This window comes from Sorex araneus, chromosome 1 (genome assembly GCF_027595985.1).
Source record: "Sorex araneus isolate mSorAra2 chromosome 1, mSorAra2.pri, whole genome shotgun sequence".
NCBI classification, from domain to species: Eukaryota; Metazoa; Chordata; class Mammalia; order Eulipotyphla; family Soricidae; genus Sorex; species Sorex araneus.
In genome coordinates, this window is record NC_073302.1 from 257,983,534 (window position 1) to 258,003,452 (window position 19,919).

The window sequence follows — 19,919 nt, forward strand, 5'->3', positions numbered from 1 at the left end:
GTAAAAAACTAAAGCTCACCGAGGGGCGAGTGCACTCTCGGGCTCTCCAGGCGGCTCTGTCTCACAACCCGAGTTCAGTGCTCTGGAACCGCAGTGTGTGGACTGGATCGGGACGGCCGGTGGTCAAGGAAAGGCGAAGGAAGAACGAGGACCAAGCTGGTTGCTGATTAGTTACCGTTTATTCAATCTTTAAACTTTCTCATCTCCCACACTCCCAGCTCCATCCTCTCCCTGGAACAACTGCCTCCTCTTTCTCTAGTCTCTTCTCCCACTTTCCTCTCTCGCCCTTGCCCCTAGGTTACACCCAGCCAGGTAGCAAAATCAACATAATAAAGCCCTTCCTGAGGGCTGTCAGATTTAAAAGGAACACAAGCTAGGGGCCTTTTAAAGCCCTTCCTGACTGCCAGTAGGCAAAATACCTCTTAAGGGTTTTTTTCTCCTCTCCCCATTCCAAACACTCATTAACATCTTAATACTAGTTATTTTTGCATGGACATAGCAAGAGATACATTGAGGCTTGAAAGGCGGCTCTCCTGGCAACATCTTGCCACTGGCTCAGATCACAGCACTCAGGCCAGATTAATCATTCCTAACCCTAGCAGGGTCTGAATCTAGTTATCACTGTTTGAATCATGACAACATTTGTCCATGATTAAGCTCTTAACTTATAGTTAAGAATGAGGCGCTTTGGCCAGGCCCATCTCGATGCCAGGGTAGCACATAACTTACCACTTGCCCTGGGTCCTTCTCGTCCCACGTCGGGACCCTGCTTTGGGGATGCTAGGAAGTAAAGGCAGCTGAAGCTTAGGTCAAGAGAACAGATGCCCTGGAGGAAAATATCATGTAGAGTCAAATGACTCCCAGGTTACAAAAGCATAACATTTGTTAAGTCTTCCTGTGTCCATACAAAAAGGACTTGCTCTGAATAAACTATGCAAAGGACTCAAGGAGAAGAGAAAAACATTTACAAGTCAACAGAACACTAAGAAAGAAGCTACAAATAAACAAAGAGGAATAGGAGCACTGTATCGGGAGTAACCCAATAAACCTAAACTACCTGAGGCTATGTTATCCTACAGTAATCATTACTAATTATAGTGATTCCTAAAAGAGAAATATAAAAATTATGGTCCTTGGCCAATTTATTTTTAGTTGTATTTCACAAAGGATAATAACAAGCAAGCAAGTTTTAATCACTGTAGACATTTTTGCACCGTAGATATAAAATTTAAATAAGTTTTTAAGTTTTTGTTGATAATGACACATTTGTAGATGCTATTTAATAGGCAACATTTTTTAGCTGATTTGTTTTTATGTCACTGTCACTGTCGCCGTCATCCCATTGCTCATCGATTTGCTGGAGCGGGCACCAGTAACGTCTCCACTGTGAGACTTGGTTACTGTTTTTGGCATGTTTAATACGCTACAGGTAGCTTGCCAGGCTCTGCCATGAGGGTGGGATACTCTCGGTAGCTTGGCAGGCTGGAGCAAATTTATTTACTGAAGTATTATCTCAACAGCATAAAAATTCTAAACATAAGAAGTAACATCCATGGGGCCGGAAAGATAGAACAGCCAGATACAAGCTCAACTTGCAAGTGGCTAACACAAACTAGCTTTGATCCCCAGAATCCCATAGGTCCCCCAAGCAGTGCCAAGAGTGATCCTTGAGTGCAAAGCCAGGAATAATCCCTGAGCATTGCTGGGTGTTCCTCCTTCCCCTGACCCCCTCAATAAAAATAATCACTATAAAACACAACATGTTTGAACATATGAAATAAATGTATTAAAATGTAGTGATTCCTGATGGCAGAGCCAGTAGTAAAACTCCTGAGCAATGCTGGATATGGCCCCAAAACAAAACAGGAAAAAGAAACACCCAGAGTTTAGTCTGTCCAAACCTTTTTGAAGGCTTTTTTTTTTCCCCCTCTCTGGTTACTAGAATTCTAACTCAGAGCTTCTCCCATGCAAGAAGAGTGCTCTGCCACTGAGGTACATCCACGACTCTCTCTCCAGTTTCTCATTCAGACTTTCTGAGGACTGCTTAAATTAAGATTTGTGAAATAAAGATTTAAATTTACAGCAATATCCTGCTATTTAAGTTTACTAATTGCCAATCTTTCAAGTTTTACAAATTAGGGGATATGAACATAGAGAGAATAGCAACATAAAACATCATTGTGATTTTAAAAAAAAAGAAAATAAGTAAAGATTCATGACTATGAACAACTTATTTAGGGAAATGGAACAATATATTTAGTCAAGAAAATAGATACGAACACACTTTAACCTTCTGCTGTTTTTTTTTCTTAGCTTTTGGGAACCAAAGAGAAGGCTCGCGATGTTAATATTTCTCATATAGAATTTTCTTATGACAATCTCTTAGATATGTTTACTACTATTGTGACACTCTCTGTTACTCTACCACCCCTAGTTAATGATCACCGCTTGCGAGTTTCTTCACTCTCCAAATGAACTCATTCATTATCTAAATAAAAACCTGTTCTAGAAATTCTGTGATGAAGAAAACATACTGATTACTATCCTTGTAGAGCTAAGAACATAGTGGGCGAGGTATAATAAGCTAGTGAGCACACTAAACAAAATAAAATTGTTAACAGTGATAAATGCCCAGTAGTAAAAACACTTGATGAGAAGAAGTGAGGAACAAATTTTTATTTCAATCAATAAAGAGAAGCCTAGAATATTTATCAAATATTTGCAGAAATAACTAAAATTAACTAGACCAACATTATATAACTACTAGAGAGTGACAAAAATTAGATTGGCAATATATAAATTAAAGCCATTAAATTATATTTTCAAATCAAAACATGATCATATATACAATGAACATTAACATGAAATCAAAGCCCTTCATAGCCAAGTTTTTCAAGTTATTTTTATTAAAAATTATTGATTTTAGAATAACAGAAAATGCATACATTTGACTTTCATAACAAGAATTTAGAAAAGTAATGACTCAAAGAAAACAGGATAAAGCTATGAAATTAGAGCTACAGTTATTTAGAAAGCAGGAAGAAAATAGAATAAATAGTAAATTAAATATATTTTAGACCAGATTTATATTTCTATAATGTGGATTCCTTGTCAGTGTGATACACAATTGTATTTTATTTTTTCTTAAGATTTTTAAATTAACTTTTCTCTATTTTATTGTAATTGAACACTATATAATGCATATGATATTCAGATAATTAACTAGAGGTTCTAGTTTTTAGCAGATTATTGATAATCATTTACAGGAAGAAAAATTTATGTGGAAAAATAAAAGTGCATGAAAAGTGTCTATTATGACAGTAGGTAATCTATCTCCTTTCATCATGTTATAAAAATGTCAGCTGTACATGCTATAGTATTTAAAAGAAAAATACATAGAAATACTATTGTTGAGGTCACTAGTGATTTTTCTAACTTTTTCAGGATTATAAACTATTTTTTACTAAGTAATAGAGATAACTTTTAACTTCCTTTCTTTATTATAAGAAAATAATAGCCAAAAAATATACATTACTTTAGAATTTCATATAATTTGGGGATAAATTGATTTCACTCTATCTGGATAAGAATCTAGCTAATTCTAGATGTTTTATATATTTGATCCAATGACAGTGAGGTGAAAAGTATTATCCAGTCATAGTATGAGCATTGTTCAGGTCATAACTAAAATTATTCAGTCTTTTTGGTAGGAAAAGGAAGGTCCTGCCAGAAATCTATTTAATGCTAATAAGCCTTTAAGATAGAAAGTGAAGTGGTTTTTCAAATGATGTAGGAGAATGGATGTCAAACTTGAATACCATATTTGCTACTATATCCTCTCTCCTGAATTGTGAAACTTTGTTGTATAATGAGGTATCTATGATTCAAGTGAGAAAAATCAAGTGCTTTTATATATTTTCTCTAATCTCACTGGGTTGGATGATTAAGTCGGAAGGACTGACTTCAGTGATACTATTTGCAATAGAATTTGTGATAGTAACAGATTTACTGGCTAATGAAGACAATAATTATTTAATTTCAACTAGTTCTGTGAACAATTTTGTTATTATGCCTTTCAACTCTTTTAAGCTTGTGCTATCTATGTGAATTTATATCTCTTCTTTTCCAGATAAATCATGAATTTGCAATGAAAAGATAAAGTATACCATATTTTGCTGTTTTGATAATAATACTGAGCATAATAGTAAGACTCAGTAGTCAATTTGTGACTGAAGTATTTTATATCTGAGAACTTAAGATTGCTATTTATTATATAGAAAGTAAAAATATTTCCATTATGGAGATGTTTTGATTATTTTTATATAGTTTTCTATTAAAGTAGGTGTTTTCTAAAATGTCTACAACATGTATATTAATCATAAGCATTTACTATTAATTTTACAAAGTTTAAGTGGTTATGTATAAGTATAAACTATGAGTACATAATATAACATATATTATATATACACAAACATAAATTATTTCACATTTTAGAAGTTTGTGGCCTTTATATTTTAGAGACAATACTGTTTATTATTTAGAATCACAAACTTAGGACATGCACTGCTTGGATTTGAATCCAGATGCCACCCATATCTTTCTATGCAACTTCAATAAGTCATTTAACTTGTTTATTATTCCCCCATTTTGAATAAAGACAATATACTTTCTTGTATTTTCAGAGAGGAGTCGTATATGTTACGTTTAGAAAAATGCTGGCATATATTAACTATTATTATTGGGTGGGAACTTGAGGGGATGGTTTGGGCCCACTCCATTAGTACTTGGGACATACTGCTGGCTCAGTGCTTATGCCTCATCCCTGGCATGACTTAGCATATCATATGCCGTGCCAGAGATTAAACTGGGGTTTGCTACAAGCAAGGCATGTACTTTACTCCTGTGCTAGCCCCTGTCATTTTTGCTATTATTATTATTAAGCACCAGAGTAAGCTTATTCAACACTTGTGCTTCTAGATCAAACTTAAAATTTATGACATCTAAACTTGGTTATATTTTTATAACTAGTATGCATTCAATAGACATTATTCCCTGATAAATATTTGAAATTTCATGTGTCTTTTCTATTCCACTTAGAGCTATGAAATTGGGGAATATTTTGGGATTATTAGACAGATTTGAATATTCAGTCACAAAACTTTTGACCTTCCTTTGAGTTAAAATAACTTCTCAGTATTTAAATACAGCTAAAATACATCCTTCCAGCATATTGTATTTCTTTGTACTCTATCAACCTTCATGTTATATATACTAAACCTATTTTCTAGCAAGTACATGATCATATGGTACCACACAGCACTATAATCAAAGCATTAATAAGAAAAATAATGCTTCAGTTAACAACTCCAAAATTCAAGTCCTTGGAATGAGAATAGAATGGAAAGGGGAGAAATAAAGCATATGGATCTCTCATGTTTATAAAAGACCTCCTTATTAAATAAATGTAAAAGATCTCCATAGACCTTCCGTGTACAATGTAAGCCTCTATTTTGTTTCTTACTATGATTTCAGAGTTCACTGCTGCAGCTGGCATTACTTTGTTATAGTATTCAGGTGTTGGGTTGGATATAACACATATGGCGTAAGTGCAGGTAAATCAGAGGAGAGATCTAAGGTATAAGTCTGAGGAAATTCTGATTTAAGAAATGGGGGAAATGAATAAAGTATAAAGAGTTATAAAAAGCTTCCAGTATCTGTAATTCTATGTCTTGTGACACAGAAATCATGGTATGAAATTGTATCAAGAATGAAAAGTGGGTTTTAAGAACAGTAATAAGTACTATTGAACTGATATTCAATGGACAGGACCTACAGTGATCTCATTAATCCCATGATACTAAGAGATATCAGTTAAGATATTAAAATTTGAGAGAGTACTTGATAACTTTTTAACTGCTGCTTGACATTTGTCTGTGAGTGTGTGCCAATGTGTGGCTAAAGTGTGAGACAGTTAAGGCACTTGTTAGTGTAAAAAAAAGTGAATCATTCATTCATCCCTACTGTTGGCCAAAGACTCCAAATAACATTAGTATTTAAGTATATGTCTGGACGGGAGCAATAGCACAGTGGGTAGGGCGTTTGCCTTGCACGCAGCTGACCCAAGTTCGATTCCTCCATCCCTCTCGGAGATCCCGGCAAGCTACCGAGAGTATCACGCCCTCAAGGCAAAGCCTGGCAAGCTATCTGTGGCGTATTCAATATGCCAAAAACAGTAGCAACAAGTCTCACAATGGAGATGTTTTTGGTGCCCGCTCGAGCAAATTGATGAACAACAGGACAATAGTGCTACAGTGCTACAGTCTGAATATCAAGAGATGTGGACGGTGGAATTGACAAGGACATATTTGATATCAATGAAGAATTGGGACTGGATCTTTTTGAGGGAGACATCAGACTTGATGAGGCACAAGAGAAGAATTCCATCATTGGAGATAAATATAGATGGCCACATACCATTCCCTATGTTCTAGAAGATAGCTTGGAAATGAATGCTAAGGGACTTATCCTCAATGCATTTGAACGTTATCGCCTAAAAACCTGCATTGATTTCAAGCCTTGGACTGGAGAAGCTAATTACATATCAGTGTTCAAGGGCAGTGGGTGCTGGTCTAAAGTGGGAAACAGGCGAGCTGGGAGGCAAGAACTCTCCATCGGCACTAACTGCGACAGAATAGGGACCATCCAACACGAGTTCCTCCACGCGCTGGGATTCTGGCATGAGCAGTCACGCTCTGATCGGGATGACTATGTGGAGATAGTTTGGGACAGAATTCAAGAAGGCAAAGAGAGCAATTTTAACACCTATGATGACAAAACATCAGACTTCCTGAATGTTCCCTATGATTACACTTCGGTAATGCACTACAGCAAAACTGCGTTCCAAAATGGATCACAACCAACAATTGTAACAAGAATTTCAGATTTCATGGATGTGATTGGCCAGCGAATGGATTTTAGTGACTCTGATCTCTTGAAGTTGAATCGACTGTATAACTGCTCCTCTTCCTTGAGCTTTATGGATTCATGCGATTTTGAACTGGAGAACGTGTGTGGTATGATTCAAAGTTCAGGCGATAATGCTGACTGGAAGCGGGTTTCACAGATAGCATCTGGCCCAGAGAGCGATTATTCCAACATGGGAAAGTGCAAAGGTTCTGGCTTCTTCATGCATTTTGACAGTAGCTCCGTGGCTGTGGGGGGAAAAGCAATGCTGGAAAGTAGAATACTGTACCCTAAAAGAGGATTTCAGTGCTTGCAATTTTTTGTTTATAATAGTGGAAGTACAAGCGACCAACTGAACATCTATATCAGGGAGTATTCTGCAGCCCATGTGAATGGTAGTCTAATTCTTGTCAAAGAAATCAAAGATATACCCATGGGGACCTGGCAACTTTACCACGTATCTTTGAATGTGACCAATAAATTCAGAGTGGTGTTCGGAGGGGTCAGAGGTGCTGGTACATCAGTGGGTGGCCTGTCTGTTGATGACATCAACCTTTCAGAGACACAGTGCCCTCATCATATCTGGCGAATAAGCAATTTTACACAGCACCTTGACAGCAAAACTGACACGCTATATAGTCCTCCGTTTTATTCTTCTAACGGTTATGCCTATCAGATTAGCTTGAAACTAAGCCATGCCACTAATGCAGCAATATATTTCCACTTGATCTCTGGCCACAATGACGATCAATTACAGTGGCCATGTCCTTGGCTACAAACCACGATGACACTCTTGGATCAAAATCCTGACATTCGCCGCCGTATGTCCAACTTGCGGGGTGTAACTACAGACCCAATGAAGAAGAAAGATAATGGAGACTATTTTTGGGATAGGCCTTCCAAAGTGGGAGTAGACGCTGTTTTCCCTAATGGAACTCGTTTTAAAAGAAGTCAGGGCTTTGGAACCAGTGCCTTTATAACCTTTCAGAGACTGAGGAGCAGAGATTATATCAAAGGAGATGTTGTTTATTTCCTACTGACAGCAGAAGACATATCCTTCCTTAATTCTACAAGCCCCCCGCCAAACCCAGAACCCCAGCCAACCCCAAAACCAACCTCTTCTAGCAATAACCTCTGTGTGAACTTTGGGTGTCAGAATGATGGCGTCTGTGCCGTCCAGGATAACAAAGCAGTATGCAGGTGTCCGGCGGGGAATGACTGGTGGTACATGGGAGAAAAGTGTGAAAAGAGGGGTTCAACTCATGACAACATTGTCATTTCCGTTTCCTCCACCGTCACTGTGTTTGCCGTCATGCTGATTATCACCATTGTCAGTGTATATTGTACCAAGAGGAAATACAATAAGAAGATAAGCTCAGACACCACAGATGTGACTATGGAAAATGTGGAGGCCTTTTGAAGTAATATGAACTCAACAATAAGTCCAGAAATAAAACTTGAAAAGCTTTCAAAAAAAAAAAAAGAATGAAAAGTGGGGGCCGGAGCGATAGCACAGCGGGTAGGGCGTTTGCCTTGCATGCGGCCGACCCGGGTTCGATCCCCGGCATCCCATATGGTCCCCCGAGCACTGCCAGGAGTAATTTCCTGAGTGCAGAGCCAGGAGTAACCCCTGAGCATCGCTGGGTGTGACCCAAAAAGCGAAAAAAAAAAAAAAGAATGAAAAGTGAAGCATAGTCATTTCTATTCTGCTGAGCAGTCAAAACAGCAAACTGGGAAGAGTCCACTAAAACTGATAACGTGGTGGTCATCTGTGACACAAATGAGAGAAGTATGAGGAATAAATCCCCCACTAAGGTGAATAAAGAGAGAACAAGAAGAATGTAAGCAGAGAAATACAGTTTGGAAGGATGTGAGCTAAAGGAATCTTTGAAACATAATTTATTCTATTTATTCCATTAGGATGTTCACGCAAATATGTTAGAAAAACAAACTAATGCAGAAGAGAGGACCAAACATATTTACCATGCAGTTGTGGATACACAACTGGGGAATTGATTTGAATCCTTTTGATTATAAAATATATATTTACATAATCATGTATAATTATAATACATATAAATTACATATTATTATATAATTATATATTATATTACACATAACATAATATATCATTATATACAATTATATACAATATAATTATAATATATATTAAATATATAATTATAAAATATATAATATTTTAACTCAATTTAATGCAAAGAAAATATATGCATGTGTGGCACTATTTTACAACTGTTTTCTTTAATTTAAAGCCAAAACAAATAGTTACTAGAGAGATAGTATAGGTTTTGTCCCCCACCACATATTGCAAAGGAATAAAGGAAAGCAGTATAAATCCATCTGATTTCTCCAGACACCCAGCATTACTTTTCAAAGGTTGTAAATTTAGTGTGCTCTTTGTTTGTTCATATTCATGTGTGCAAATATATTTTATTATATAATTATGCAAGAAACTCACACAGAATTTTTTTTAATTTATTTATTTTTAATTAGTGAATCACCGTGAGAGTACAGTTACAGATTTATACATTTTTGTGCTCATGTTTCCCCCATACAAAGTTTGAGAACCCATCCCTTCACCAGTGCCCATTCTCCACCACCGGTACACCCAACATCCCTCCTACCTTCCCCAATCCCATCTCCCCACACCCCACCCTGTCACTGTGGCAGGGCATTTCCTTTTTTGTTCTCTCTCTCTCATTAGGTGTTGTGGTTCGCAATAGAGGTGTTGAGTGGCCACTGTGTTCAGTCTCTAGCCCACATTCAGCCCTCATCACCCTTCCCCCACATGGCCTCCGACCACATTATACTTGGTGATCCCTTTTCTGAGTTGCCCTCTCCCCAGAATGTGAGGCCAGCTTCCAAGCCATGGAGTCAACCTCCTGGTACTTATTTCTACTATTCTTCTATTCTTGGGTGTTAGTCTCCTACTCTGTTATTCTATATTCCACAGATGAGTGCAATCTTTCTATGTCTGTCTTTCTCTTTCTGACTCATTTCATTTAGCATGATACTTTCCATGCCGATGCACTTATACGCAAATTTCATGACCTCCTTTTTTCTAACAGCTGCATAGTATTCCATTGTATAGATGTCCCAAAGTTTCTTCAACCAGTCATCTGTTCTAGGGCACTCGGGTTTTTTCCAGATTCTGGCTATTGTAAACAGTGCTGCAATGAACATACGAGTGCAGATGTCATTTCGAATATACTTTTAACTTCTCTGGGATATATTCCCAGCAGTGGTATTGCTGGATCAAATGGGAGCTCAATATCTAATTTTTTGAGAATTGTCCATATTGTTCTCCAAAAGGGCTGAACCAGTCAGCATTCCCACCAGCAGTGTAGAATTCCCACCTTTCTCACCACATCCTCTCCAACAGCAGTTGCTTTTGTTCTTTTGGATGAAATGCACACAGAATTTAAAGAACACCTTTCTTTTATATGTTTTGTCCTATATCTGTTTTTACACATACATTAAGCATCTTTCTACTTTAGTGCATATAAATGTAATCTTTTTAATTAATGAACTAAATTTACAAATTTTTTGCTCATTATTTGCCTACTATTATATTACTTTAACCTTAAAGCCAGGGATTTCTATTGATTTATTTTCTACTGCTTCATTTTAATTTATGATGCCATTTTTCTCAACTCCAAAATCAAGGTACTTTTGAACTACACTTAAAAATATAGTATTTTATTTTTAAATCAAGGGGTTACACTCTTTTGCCATTAGGAAATATTGAAGGCTGCAGAGATAGTACAAAAGGCCACCTTGGAAGCAGCCAAATCAGTTTGCTCTCTGGCACCAAGATGGTGCCCTGAGCACTAACAGAAGTGATCCCTGTGCAGAGTGAGTTAGGTGTTCCCCTGCCACGCCCCACCACAGACACACATCTACACACACCAATTGAAAGAAAAGAAAGAAATTGTTGACTGATGGGTTGGTGTGACAAATCCTTGAGTCCAATTGACCCCAGTAGCTGGAAATGAGTTTTAGTAAGTAGAAGACACCCTGTGTCTACAATCACATCTTTCCAAGACATAGAGCAAGAATAGAGTTGAGGGCACAGAGAATAGGATTGCTGACTTTAGAGTGTAAAAATGTTTAGATGAGAACAAAGTGTGCATCATAACCCCTCTAGGGAAAAGTGAAGAAAGCCTGTTGGTGCACCATCCATTTCCTTTTCTCGGGAAAATGATGACTTTATGGGAAAGGAAGGAAAGTGCATCATGTAATCTAACTTTACTGTCCACTGGACATCAGTTAAACAGACTTTGGTGTGCTGTTGAAGAAAGAGATTTTAGATGCAGAGATCTCTTTCAATGCCTCTGCTAGAGAATTACTTATAGTTAATAACCCAGTTAAGGCTGCTATTTTCTGGAGAACATCTTGTAACCTAAATAACTCACTTTGTAATAGAAGGATTTTATTTTCAGTATTCTCACAGACATATATTAGTCCCTAATTCCCACTAATACTTACCTATTAGTGGGGCCCAGGGTTAGCTCATCTCCATGCAGGAATGAGAATGCAGTTGAATCCTGAGTGCAACAGCAATCCTGGTGGTCCAGGAATTTAGGGGTCCTGATGTAACACAACAAAGTATGATTGTAATATCTCCTGGATATTACAATCATAAACAGGGCAAGGAACAGGGGAATAAAATAATTCATTAAAACTTTGAAAAGACTTAAGTCTTATTATACTGGGCCAGATGAAGAAAGTATTTGATTAATGTGTCAGAGAAGATCATAAGGATTCATCCAGCATAACCTAGAACTCAGTATGCTTTTTTGCGTGTGCATTTTTGTACGCATTAGGTAAGCTTGCCACTAGGAAATCTCTGATTCCTATCTGATGTGCCAATCTCATACTGTGTCATTCTCCTAACTAGACTTCTGTGACTTTCATCTTCCACTACACAGAATATATTTCTTGCTACTTAAATATATAAAGAACCTTCATCATGAGTCTTGAGGGGACACTTTTAGCCTGTAGAATATAAGATGAAACCATCATTTTCTAAATTTTAATAATTGTCAGGTGATTTTCATCTTTAATAAAGTATTGAAAAGCTCTGGTAGAATGAATCTCACTTTCTTGGTATTGTTCCATGTTTTTGTCACTATTTGTTGGCAGTGTTACTGCCATTCTTTGCACATTATAGCTTTGTTATATTTTGTTCTGTTTCCAATATACTACAATTTGACTCCGGTTTCTTCTTGTCCAAGACATGTAGCTCAATTTTCAGCATGTAAAGTGATGTTAATTTTTTTTTTTGCTTTTTGGGTCACACCTGGCAATGCATAGGGGTTGCTCCTAGTTCTGCACTCACGAATTACACCTGGCGGTGCTCAGGGGACCATATGGGATGCTGGGAATCAAACCCAGGTTGGCCGAGTGCAAGGCAAATGCTGTACCTACTGTGCTATTGCTCCAGCCTCAGTGATGTTAATTTTTTTTTTAATTTTAATTTTTATTAATGAATCACCGTGGGGGTACATATACAGGTCTACATATTCTTGTGCTTGTGTTTCAGTCATATACAGCTTAAGTATCTATTCCTCCACCAGTGCCCGTTCGCCGCTGATGACCACATCATCCCTCCCACCCCCTCCCACCCCACTCCCCCCCACTCCACCTCTTTGGAAGAGCATTCCCTCTGTTCCCTCTCTCCCTTTGGGCGTTGTGGTTAGTAATGGAGGTTTTGGGCGGCCAATGTGTTCAGTCTATAGTCTGCTCTGTGCACGCCTCTCTCATCCCAAACGGGTCCTCCCACCACATTTTTGCTTGGTATTTCCTTCACTATCTGAGCTGCTCTTTCCCCCAGCATGTGAGGCTGGTCTCCAAGCCATGGAGCAAATCTGGTACTTATTTCTGTTATTCTTGGTTGTTAGGCCTCCATTCTGTATTATATTTCGCAGATGAGTGCAATTCTTCTATGTCTGTCTCTATTTCTGACTCATTTCACTTAGCATGATACTTTCCATGTTGATCCACTTGAATGCAAAGTTCATGACTTCATCTTTTCTTTTTTTTTTAATTTATTTATTTTTAATTAGAGAATCACCGTGAGGGTACAGTTACAGATTTATACACTTTTGTGCTTATACTTCCCTCATACAAAGTTTGGGAACCCATCCCTTCACCAGTGCCCATTCTCCACCACCCGTAAAGCCAGTGTCCCTCCCACCCTCCCCAATCCCATCTCCCCCCCCCCCCACCCTGCCACTGTGGCAAGGCATTCCCTTCTGTTTTCTCTCTCTAATTAGCTGTTGTGGTTTGCAATAAAGGTGTTGAGTGGCCGCTGTGCTCAGTCTCTAGCCCTCATTCAGCCCGCAACTCCCTTCCCCCACATGGCCTTCGACTACAATGTAGTTGGTGATCGCTTCTCTGAGTTGACCTTTCCCCGGAACGTGAGGCCAGCCTCGAAGCCATGGAGTCAACCTCCTGGTACTTATTTCTACAGTTCTTGGGTGTTAGTCTCCCACTCTGTTATTCTATATACCATAGATGAGTGCAATCTTTCTATGTCTGTCTCTCTCTTTCTGACTCATTTCACTCAGCATGAAACTTTTCATGCCCATCCACTTAACTACAAAATTCTTGACCTCCTTTTTTCTAACAGCTGCATAGTATTCCATTGTATAGATGTACCAAAGTTTCCTCAACCAGTCATCCGTTCTGGGGCATTCGGGTTTTTTCCAGATTCTGGCTATTGTAAACAGTGCTGCGATGAACATACATGTGCAGATGTTGTTTCGATTGTACTTTTTTGCCTCTCTGGGATATATTCCCAGCAGTGGTATTGCTGGGTCAAATGGGAATTCAATATCTAATTTTTTGAGAGTCGTCCAAATTGTTTTCCAGAAGGGCTGAACCAGTCGGCATTCCCACCAGCAGTGTAGAAGGGTCCCTTTCTCCCCACATCCTCTCCAACAGCGGTTGCTTTTGTTCTTTTGGATGTGTGCTAGCCTCTGTGGTGTGAGGTGGTATCTCATGGTTGTTTTGATCTGCATCTCTCTGATGATTAGTGATGTAGAGCACTTTTTCATGTGCCTTTTGGCCATTCGTATTTCTTCCTTGGTAAAGTTTCTGTTCATTTCTTTGCCCCATTTTTTGATGGGGTTGGATGTTTTCTTCTTGTAGAGCTCAACCAGTGCTTATATACCATTGATATCAACCCCTTATCTGATGGGTATTGTGTAAATATCCTTTCCCATTCTGTGGATAGTCTTTGTATTCTGGTCACTGTATCTCTTGCGGTGCAGAAGCTTTTTAGTTTAATGTAGTCCCATTTGTTGATCTCTGTTTTTACTAGATTGCTTAGTTCCGTGTCACCTTTGAAGATACCTTTATCTTCAATATCGTGGAGGGTTTCGCCGACCTTGTCTTCAATGTACCTTATGGTTTGTGGTCTAATGTTGAGGTCTTTAATCCATTTTGATCTGACTTTTGTGCATGGTGTCAGGTCAAGGTCTAAACCCATTTTTTTGCATGTGGTTGTCCAGTTGTGCCAGCACCATTTGTTAAAGAGGCTTTCCTTGCTCCACTTCACATCTCTTGCTCCCTTATCAAAGATTAGATGGTCATACATTTGGGGTTGTGTGTAGGGATATTCCACCCTGTTCCATTGGTCTATGGCTCTGCCTTTGTTCCAGTACCATGCTGTTTTAATTGTTACTGCTTTGTAGTAAAGTTTGAGGTTGGGGATGGTGATGCCTCCCATCATCTTTTTCCCAAGAATTGTTTTAGCTATCCTTGGACGTTTGTTATTCCATATGAATTTTAGGATTGCTTGATCCATTTCTTTGAAGAATGTCATGGGTATATTTATAGGGATCGCATTGAATCTGTATAATGCTTTAGGGAGTATTGCCATTTTGACAACATTGATTCTCCCTATCCACGAGCAGGGTATATGTTTCCATTTCCTCATGTCCTCTTTGATTTCATGGAGTAGCGTTATGTAGTTTTCTTTGTAAAGGTCTTTTACTTCCTTGGTTAAGCTGATTCCGAGGTACCTGATTTTCTGGGGCACGATTGAGAATGGGATTGCTTTTTTCATGTCCCTTTCCTCTGCCTCATTGTTTGCATATATGAAGGCCAGGGATTTTTGGGTATTGATTTTGTAGCCTGCAACTTTACTGTATAAGTCTATTGTTTCTAAGAGTTTCTTAGTAGAGGTTTTAGGCTTCTCTAGATATAGTATCATGTCGTCTGCAAATAGTGAGAGTTTGATTTCTTCCCTTCCTATCTGGATGCCCTTAATCTCTTTTTCTTGTCTAATAGCTAAGTGATGTTAATTTTTATGTGTTAAGTGCCTTTCCTTTCCTTTATCTTTGTTTTCTGTGACTTTATTTTATTTCCTTTGACATGCTCTGTTCTCTTTTCCTTTGTGTCTGCAAAAGTATATAAATATTGCACTACAAAGGGAAATTTAGGCATCAGAACTCTCCATAGTTTCTGCTCTATATTTTGGGGGGATCTTGTTTTTGGAAAACTCTACATTTTTGAAAAACTTAATACCACGTAAGTTCTGAGCTTTCCAAATCTGCATATCTAGCCAGATCTCTCCTTGAAATTCCAATTTCTTTAATTGTCAAACTGATCATTTCTTCTGAGATATCTAATGGACACTTTGGACTAGGATACCTAAAATACATCTATAATTTCACCTCTCACATACCTCTAGTGATCTTTGGGGCTATTTTTATGAGAGGGTGTGTGGACCACACCCAGTGGTGCAGGAGATTCAACTGTGTTGATCACATCAAGGAAAGCATCTTAATCCTGTTCCTATATCTTCATCCAGGTGATATTTGTTATTCCAATTAATTGCAACAATATCATGCACCCAGTTCCTTGTTCATTGTGTATTGAAATTCCCTCTTCCCTGACCTACATTCATTTCATTAGCATGTTTAATTCGTTACACTTCCAAAATACAGTTCAGATCAGTTTGTTTTTCTCGGGAGTATCAAGTACCTTTTAAGTAAGGCCGACAGAGTTCTTGTGTGGGTGACTATAGTGGCTCACTAAGTAGCTTTCAGGCTTCCAAAACAATAGTTAAGGTGATATTCTAAACATGTAAATTGGACATGTCACTTTTCTGCTAATTATTCATTAGAAGCTTCACTTTGAGCATAATCAAGACTCTTAATACTGTGCAAGATTCTACATGACCTGTTTTTTGCCTGCCTCCCAAGACCTCATGCCTTACCAATTCCCCTGAATCAAAAATCTCTTGCTCCCCCTATGTTTCCTGGGAATACTGAGTTTTCTTCTATACAACGCTTCTGAGTTTATTGTATTTCTTCCTGAGGCACTGTTTCCTTCTTCTTCTATAGCAACATGTAAACTTATACATCACATACACACATCCTCAATATGTGTGTAATCACAAATATGTATATCTATATATTTTCTATCTCTATATATTTGCACACTGAGATATTTATACAGAATCATGTACTCAGATGCACATAATGAAATAAATTCACACACTTACATAGTCCCACATAATGCTAATGCTAATTTTCAGACTAAATTTTTATCCCTTAGGTCTCATTTTCAATGTCAATTCCTCAGAGATGGTATTTTGACAGGCTTGTTCTATAATTTTCAGTTGATTTGCTGGCTTTCCTAGGAAGAAAATGATTCATCAACAAATAAGAACAATTTGGTCTCTTTTTTCCAAGAGTCGTATTGCATTTCATTTATAAAATTTAATTCCTCTAGCTAAGATCCCTAGAAAAGTCATGAATAATAGTAATGATGTGTCTGTTCCTGAAATTAAAGGAAATATAGTTTTGCTGTTTTCTTCTGACATACACACTTTCATAAGTGGGTCAAAGTGTTTTTATTTTATCCTCCCCTTTTTATGCTAGTAGTATATATGATTTTAACTTGGAATAAAAATGGAATTTTATGAAATACTTATGGACATATGTGGAGGTTGTTATAATTTTCTAATTTTATGCACTATTTCCTTATTCTAAACATTTTTTACATTTTAAAAGTGCATTCTAGATTCTATTTGGTATTATTTTCTTTCTTTTTTGAGGGGTGGGGGCATGCCTGGTAGTGCTCAGGGTTTGCTTCTGGTTCTGAGCTCTGAGGTTACTCCTGGTGGTGCTCAGAAGACCATATGGGATCAAACCTTCATTGACTGTATGCAAGAGATGAACCATACCCACAGCACTATCTCTCAAGTCCCTGGTAATATTTTCTTTGCAATTTATCATTTTATTCCCGACAGTGAATATGGTTTCACAAGCCCCATTAGTAATAATCTTTGACTGTAGAATCAGGAATAGGTCCTGAGAACAGCCTGTTGTGGACCACCCCCTTCAAAAAATACAAACAAATGAAAAGCTAAACAAATAGAAGTTTTCCATTTATGTTGAGAGGATATGGGAGGCCAGATCATATATTTCTCAGGAAAAGGAAAAGTCAGTCTTTACTTCCACTTTGGTCCAGATTCTTTGTTCCAGAAAAGCTTTTCAGGGAGAGACAAATAAAGAAGTAAAATAGTCTTGTTAAAGATCATGGGACATATCCATGAAAGAATATGGGCTTCTCTGTAGGAGAAGCTTCTAACATAAAAGAAATGACACTCTTTAAAAGAAAGTCATGCAAGCCTAACAGAAAGCTTAAAAAAGTATAGTATGTAAGCTCAAAGTCCAATACCTGGCACTTTAAGGTTCCCCAAATACCACAGCATACAACTTTGATGGCCCCAGCACCACTGAGCCTGAGTACTGAACTTCAGGCCTCTAAGGAACACAGTTTGGGAACTGCCTGCCCCATCCAAAAGGTGCATGCCATTTGCAGAATGAAGTGCAGTAAAGTAAAAGGAAGAAATTGCAAAATGAGCAACTCCACCACTGATTGCAGGATTTGCCTTGGGGAGATTGGTTACATTGGGTCTTTGCTGAGCTGCTTCAGCATACAGATTTCTGTGAAAATGAGTCTTGGCTAGGGCATTGTCAAAAAGGAGGATTCTTGCAGTTGTGTGAGAGTGAATCTGAACTTTGGGTTTTTGTGATGGAGTCTTTAATCAAGTTGGTGGCAAGATAGCACAGTTTATTTTTAAGATTATATTTTATGACTCCAAACATTTGATACCATGGGGCCCCCCTCGCTTGACTGCTTTCTTTCTGATCAGTTTAATGAAATTTGTAGGGAAGGTACAGAGGGAGGCACCACAGTGCAGACCAGGGACTTTGTGTGTGATGCTTTGTTCACCCCGAAGAACCAGGGATCACCCAGAGCTTCTGCTTGCGGCAGATACAATCCAGCCTGCTGAGCTATCTTCCCAGGCTACTTTTGAACACAACTATGTCTCACATAAATATTGATAGTAATAAATATTTATTATTCACATGTTATTCACTTTTATGAGCAACTTGAGACTAGGTCAACTCATGCCTGCTCTCACTTCCTGCTCACTCATTTCCCTTTCTTTCATGGCAGGGGACACCAGCCCTTCTTTCCTCACCTAGAGGGGGTGATGGGATCATCAAATCTACTTTTTGTCTGATCGCGTGCTTCAGAGAAGAAATTTGATTGCGTTTCTATTAAACTTACTTTAGCTCCCCGGACATTTTTTTTTCTTTTGTGAGGATTGTGTTCAGTTGTTCTCCAATTTTCTCTCTTTGAGTTTTCTTAATCTTTTTGAGGCAAAAAAGTGCCTCTTCTTTTGAAGTTTCCCTTGAAGTGTTTTATTGGAAAACATCGAAAAACTGATGACTGAAATTGCCAATACGAAGTATAACTACACATTCTACTTCAGAAAAAAGTACAACTATCTATTCTGCTTCTCCCAGTTAAGTTTATAAAAGGAATCACCTTAGTGTATTAGTGTGCATCTTGTAGAATTTTCCCCAGCGTGTTTTACCACAGGCATGTATTTGAATGATTTGAATGGGACTTTTCTTTTCTCCCCCAAAAGATTAAATCAGGTCATTTTATATATGTTTAACTGGTATTTTTTTCTTTTTCATGTTTAATACTTAATAAACAATAATTTAGTCATTTTATTCAAGCTTGGTAGAAGCCTCCAAAGTGATGCCTAGACTGAAAGGATTTTCCCCATGACATAAAACTAATGGGCTGAACGTTCTGTGTGAGGACCTGGGCAGGCAGAGGAGTTCAGAGCCTCCCTGCCAGGGCAAAGCACGGTCTACTCAGTGGCACTCGAGATCTCCAGAGCAGGTCCTTGTAATGCTCAGGAAGCTGTGTGGTGCTGGGAGAAAACTAGTTTTAGGCATATGCAATGCACGTGCCCCAAATTCTGAAGTATCTCCCTAGTCCTGGTTTTACTTTTAATACTGTCTTCTTTAGACATTGTTAATTGGAGCAATGGGCAAACATATAACTATGATCTTATAACTAGGCAAAATTCTCTTCTTCAGTAGCATCAAGACACTTTGTGATTCTTACAGGCATTAACATTTTAATTTTAGAGATTGTTTAATGTTAACTAACCTTTTATTTGAGTCTAGTACCACATATGGTCCCGTGAGTCGTACAGGAATCTTTGAATCAGTTAAGGCAAGGCAAGTGCCTTAACCCCTGCACTATTTTTCTTGCTTCACTTTAATTTTATGCAATATATTGCACCTTAAATATTGACTAGGAATAAATAGGAGTAATGTTTTATTTATTCATTTATATATTTATTTACATGGCAAATAAATAAATAAATGAATAAATAAAACGTTACTCCTCTCTATTTATTCCTAGTCAATATTTAAGCATGACAGAGCCTGGCAAGCTCCCCAAGGCATATTCAATATGCCAAAAACAGTAACAAGTCTCACAATGGAGGCATTACTGGTGCCCACTCGAGCAAATCGATGAACAGGACGACAGTACAGTGCGACAGTGCTATTTATTTATTTATTTATTTATTTATTGCTTTT

The 19,919-nt window shown here is 37.9% G+C and overlaps 1 protein-coding gene across 1 annotated transcript in view; it reads left to right on the forward strand.

The window, feature by feature from the left end:
• The window catches only part of LOC129402154 (meprin A subunit beta-like), a 170,922-nt gene extending 162,539 nt beyond the window's left edge, over positions 1-8,383 (forward strand). The window contains exon 2 of the mRNA XM_055127499.1: positions 6,336-8,383. Within this exon, the coding sequence (XP_054983474.1) occupies positions 6,336-8,383 (2,048 nt within the window). The remainder of the gene's footprint in view (positions 1-6,335) is intronic.
• The last annotated feature ends 11,536 nt before the right edge of the window (positions 8,384-19,919 follow it).